The sequence below is a fragment of the Poecilia reticulata genome, linkage group LG5 (assembly GCF_000633615.1).
Source record: "Poecilia reticulata strain Guanapo linkage group LG5, Guppy_female_1.0+MT, whole genome shotgun sequence".
NCBI classification, from domain to species: domain Eukaryota; kingdom Metazoa; phylum Chordata; class Actinopteri; order Cyprinodontiformes; family Poeciliidae; genus Poecilia; species Poecilia reticulata.
In genome coordinates, this window is record NC_024335.1 from 286,691 (window position 1) to 292,246 (window position 5,556).

The window sequence follows — 5,556 nt, forward strand, 5'->3', positions numbered from 1 at the left end:
AGAGTTGTCTTGCAGATTGAACTACTTGTGCATTTCTCCATGGAGATTTCTTCCTACCAGTCACAACCTTCACTTTAGTGGGGGCAATGTAATCAATGATATCTGAAAGTTTGCACTGAAAATCATCCACCAACTTATCTACGTCACTATAAGTTAAGAGTGAGGAAGAAGAGYAGATTTGATTAAATGTTTCTGCTGTGTTTTCTGTGAAAGTACGTTTTGTGACAGTAGCTGTTTGTCCAAGAGGATTAACTGATAAAGAACTTTTAAAGAAAACAGCAAAATGATCCGACAGGCGACATCAGTTACAGAGACATTGGAAATATTCACACCCTTTACTGATAACCAGGTCCAGTGTGTGTCCCTGAGTGTGTGTCCCTGAGTGTGTGTTGCTTGTTTGACATGTTGTGTTAAACCAAAACTCTCTAATATATTAAACAGCTTTTTAGCCCCTCGGTCTTCAGGTTGTCAACATGAATGTTGAAATCACCGACAATTATTAAACAATCATAATCAATACATATGAGAGACAGAAGCTCATTCAAGTCCGCAAAGAAATTTTCCACATATGTTGGAGTTTTGTATAGAGTTAGTGTCAAAGTTCGTTTGTGGCCTTTTACCTCGATTCCAAGATATTCAAGACATAAAATGACCCAGAGATTTTACTACAGTTTATGGCATTCTTAAATATTGAAGCCACGCCTCCTCCTTTTTTATGTTTTCTAATTTCACTTAAAAAAATAGTACATAGGAGGCGTTGATTCAATTAGAACGATTGCTTCATTATTGTCATTCAGCCATGTTTCTGTCAGAATTAAACAATATTATGTTCAGTGATGAAATCATTAATTAATAGAGCTTTAGCACAGAGAGATCTGGTATTTAAAAGAGCCAGTTTAAGTGACTCGGAGGCTGAAAGCTCTTCAGTCTGAGGTTTGAATTAAGACCGCTGCTTTTTGTATTTCTGTTTCTTGTAGTGATCCAGACAGATATTGTCCTGCTATGCAAAGTCGCCAGAAGACTAAAGAGAAATCCTCCAACCACTAAAATCTAACGCCTCCGTTTTAGTTTCCATTTGGTGAAGAAGGAAGTCGCGCTCAGTGTCGTCTTCAATGTTGAAGTTTTGTTTCCAATCTTATGAGTTTACCAGGATATCAAGTGTGTAAACAGCCGGAAATATGCAGGATCACAGGTTGGGGCCTGTAGGTTAGCGCTCTGCTTCCCTCTAGTGGTCACAGCATGAGCTGCAGGGTCCACCTGATGCTCAGGTTCAACATCAGATAATCACCTGGACAGTCAGGTGACTGGGAGGACTGGGAGGACTGGGCCACCCAGTCTGCTGCAGAACCTGAAGTCAGACAAACCTTTACGGCTCCCCCTGCTGGTTGCGTCTTTGAGTCAAACTGTTCAAATAAAACTTTCTGTGAACTGAAATTAATTTGAGTTTAATCCCCAGTTAGTTCAGTGGGAGGTTCTTCCTCGGCTTCCAGCCAATCAGGAGCCAGAAAGACAGACTGCAACATTTCAGAGAGACATGAAAATAATTTTTAATCAATAATTTTACAAAATCAAATTTGTTTTAGAAAAACATTTAAATACTAAACCGGTTCAACCCAACCAATCAACTGACAGTTTGTCATTGCCTCGCCCCCCCCAGGGCTCACAGAGCCAATAGTTGGAGGTCGGGGGCGGGGCCACAGAGAGAGCTCACCACTGAAACTAAGGAATCAGGAAGTCGATGGTGTTGCATCACATGATCATGTGACCAGTGTTTGGAAGCAACCAATGGGAGGAGAGCTGGTTGTTTATCTCCAGAAGAAAACAGAGAGCGCCCTCTGCTGGCGGTCAGACAAGCAGTCAAACTGGTCCAATGGGATTTCAGGGTTTAAAAAGAAGGCGGGATCTATCATCCAATCAGAAGTCGGTGTTATTGATCACCGCCTGGCCGGTGGAACCAGCAGCTGCGTGGCAGTGGCAGACTCTGGGAACAGGTTGTGGTAGGTGGGCAGGGGGACGTACGCCGCTGTGATCATTTTACCTGCAAACACAGGTGAGATTAGGTCAGTCAGAGCAGCTCTCTGATTGGTCCGCAGCGGTCATGTGACAGCAGGTCTTACCTCCAAAGTACCTGCCGTGCAGAGCGTTAACGGCGGCCATGGCAGACGGGATGGACGGGCACTTCACATAAACGTTTCCCTGAAAGACAGAGGTCAGAGATCCTCCACCTGACAGGATGACTCACTACATGTTGTTTCATTGTGATCAAAACTAGCTGATATAACCTGCAGCTTCTTTTAATTCAAACCATCAGAGAGGTCAAAGGTCAGATGCGTACCTCGGCTGAATTCTTATCGACGTAGATGTGGACGACGCCTCCGTGTTTGTTGCACTCCTCGATGACGTCGTGCTGGATGTCCAGCTCCCAGCCCGGCACGTTCTCACTGAAACACAACACACACTCTGTCACACACAGACACACACACACACTCAGCTGGAGCACAGGGTTCATCACTTCCTGTTCACTCACTTCATCACTTCCTGTCAGCTCTGAGCTGGGATCAGTGAGGATGGAGATCTGGGGTCTTGGGTAAAAACGTTTTACGTATAACTTCATGCAGATTGGGACACGTGGAGGGAAGGACGTCTGAGAATCTTGGAGAATTCGGCGATGAAGTTTTTTTGTTTTCTACCTTTAGTCAGTGTCTAAAGTGCTAAGCTAAGAGGTTTGGGCTGCTTTATGGCCCAGACCTCCAGGAAGCAGAAAAATAAGAAGATTCCATCCGAGGACCAGAAGAAAAACCTACTGCAGTTAGCTTAGCGTCAGCAGAATCATATTCTGAGCTAAAGGTTTGGATCTGTTGGATTTTCCTGTTTATAATTAATCTTGATTGTTCTGTAATTTAAATACATTGGAGTAGTTTTTCATTCCAAGTTAAATTTCACTTATAATGAAACTTAACCCATCAAACATGTGAGACCTTCTCAGTGAAGGCTGGTGTTCAGTCTGATTCATCTGCGTTATGTAATATTAAAATGGAAGATAAATCCTGTGACAGCTTGAATATTAACAACTGTCTGTATTCGTCTTACTTCGTCAAAGTTTATAAAAAAAATTGTGGATTTCAATGAAAATTCTGTTTTTGCTTCACATGAGGCTCCAGATCATAACCGGCTGTTACTGCAGGTGGAAACGAAGAAGAAAACAGGAAGTGGTAGGAGGATGAAGGCGTGTTTTCTATTGCTTTATTGGGTTAACTCACTTTCTCACATGTGATCTTAATTTAGTTTCTTATTTAACGGAAACATTTCAGAGTTGTGTTTTTCGACGTAAGCGGAACATGAAAAGTTTTGCGATCAGCTAACAGCAGCAGCGATCTCCAGTCTGATCACCAGGTGTGCGCTCACCTGTTTGGGTTGAACATGTTGGACAGCTGGAAGCAGTGAGTGGCGAGTGGCTGAGACGGCAGGTTCAGCGCTGGAGTGCTCATGTTCATGGTCAGAGGTGGATTCATGGCAGCTGGAACACAGACAGGTGAGAAACTGAGAGGAGATGGAGGAACAGATGCCGATCAGCCGACTGGTGATGCATTTACCCGACACGGCCGCCAGCGCGCCGATGGCGATGGCGCCGCTCATCTGCAGCGCCTGCTGAGCAGCAGGAGGGATCTGCAGGCCGGTACCTGTCCACACAAAGGTGAGCCTTTAAGGTGGGGGCGGAGTCACACCAGGTGTGAGAGAGGACGTGACCTCACCTTCAGCCAGGCGGGCCATCAGCTGCAGCCGCCCCGTGGTTCCCAGGTCCACGCCGGACCGGTCCAGCTCGTCGTTGTCCAGGAAGGAGGAAGCGGCGGCGGCGTCAGTCCGCTCGGTCACATGACCCACCTTCATGGGTCGGCCCGCCAGCTCGAAGCCGTTCAGCTGCTCCAGCGCCTTCTTAGCGCACTCCGCGTCTGCAAACTGACGGCACAGAACCGCTGCACCACGGGTGGCTAATGCTAACAGGCTAATGCTAACGGGCTAAAGATGTCACCAGGTTCTGCTCTACTGATGATGAGGAGGAACTCACCGTGATGAAGCCGAAGCCTTTAGATCGGCCCGTCTCGCTGTCCATCATCAGCTGGATGTTTTCAATCTGAGCGACACAAACAGGCCGACCAATCAGGTAATGAAATAACCAACTAACTTAGTGATTGATTAATCACTAACTGGAGTATACAAACCCTACAAAAGGTTTAAGAAAGCAAAACTGGACACAAATATAAACAGTTTGCATTCAAGATAAAATAACCTTCTTGCTTGTAAACTCCAAAACTAATGGAGTTTCAGTTTTATAAAAATAAAACTAAGTTTTCAGTAAGATATAGGAGTTTATTTTAAGTCAATAACTTGTTAATATTGATGAAAAGTTATCTGCCACAGTAACTAGAACTTTGTATCAATATTAAAGAATTATTGGCTAATACATTTTACTGATAAATTATTTGTTGGTTAGTTTTGCGTCAGAAACGACCAAAAATTCTTGGTAAGATTTTGTGTTGTAGCAGAGTTGATTACTTGATTACAATAATCGTTATTTGCAGTGATAGTTCACACCTAGATGGAGGGTTAGTGTGTGTGTGTGTGTGTGTGAGTGTGTGTGTGTGTGTCCCACCCGTCCAAAAGGCTCAAAGATCCCTCTCAGCATCTCCTCAGTGATGTTGAAGTGCAGCGAGCCGACGTAGAGCCGCATCGGGCCAAACGATCCCTTCTGGAGGCTGTTGGCTGCAGCAGCGGCAGCAGCTCGGTTCTTCTCCGCCTGCGCGCGCGCGCACACACACACACACACACACACACACACACACACACACACACACACACACACACCCCATCTGCTCAGTCTGCCCAGCACCCTGAGCTGCGTCACCATGTATCCAGGTGTGTCCAGGTGTGTGTGGGTACCTGTGAGGCCTGGACGATGATGGGAACCCCCAGCAGCCTCTGACCCGTCAGGCCGATGGCCAGAGGAACCGAGCTGGCCTCCACAAACTCAATGTAGGCGATGCCCTTTGACCTCCGTGAGTTCCTGTCAGAGATCATCCTCACATCCCGAACCTGAGGGGTGGGAGGTAGGCAGGCGTTACCATGGTAACCATCAAGCCAGGCACCGCGTGTCGCCGAACTGACGGCGTCTCTCATGTGAACCCGGCTAACACAGAGAGGTCAAAGGTCACCAGAGAAACAAAAGTTGTGGTTCTGAATCTAAAGCTCGGATGGAAGCTGGAGTTTTTTTTGTCAATTTTAACATTTCATATCAAATGATAAATGAAATCAAACTAAAATGTTAAATGTTCATTAGAATTTAAAGTTTATTGACCTCTGAGAATGAACAACTTCTGGACCAATTTATCCGTCAGGAAAATGTGATATTGACAGGGATAGTGGACATTGATAATAGCTGATTGGTTTTTGTTTTAAATATGTGAAACACATCGTTGTTTCCTGCTTCATCTGTTTGTCACAGTTTGTTTTTTCAGCAGTTATGAGGCACAGTGGACAAACCGGACACTGCTGCTGTGT

The 5,556-nt window shown here is 45.3% G+C and overlaps 1 protein-coding gene across 3 annotated transcripts in view; it reads right to left on the reverse strand.

The window, feature by feature from the left end:
- Positions 1 to 1,531: 1,531 nt before the first annotated feature.
- The window catches only part of LOC103464239 (RNA-binding protein 39), a 7,920-nt gene continuing 3,895 nt past the window's right edge, over positions 1,532 to 5,556 (reverse strand). The window contains exons 7-15 of one of the 3 annotated variants that reach the window (XM_008408215.2): positions 4,939 to 5,091; positions 4,652 to 4,795; positions 4,067 to 4,132; positions 3,753 to 3,957; positions 3,594 to 3,680; positions 3,406 to 3,517; positions 2,336 to 2,441; positions 2,118 to 2,196; positions 1,532 to 2,038 (exon numbers count right to left, since the gene is read on the reverse strand). In XM_008408215.2, the coding sequence (XP_008406437.1) occupies positions 1,935 to 2,038; positions 2,118 to 2,196; positions 2,336 to 2,441; positions 3,406 to 3,517; positions 3,594 to 3,680; positions 3,753 to 3,957; positions 4,067 to 4,132; positions 4,652 to 4,795; positions 4,939 to 5,091 (1,056 nt within the window). In that variant the 3' untranslated portion in view covers positions 1,532 to 1,934. Of the gene's footprint in view, positions 2,039 to 2,117; positions 2,197 to 2,335; positions 2,461 to 3,405; positions 3,518 to 3,593; positions 3,681 to 3,752; positions 3,958 to 4,066; positions 4,133 to 4,651; positions 4,796 to 4,938; positions 5,092 to 5,556 lie in introns of those variants that run through there. The other 2 variants (XM_008408216.2, XM_008408217.2) reach the window with 2 other exon arrangements.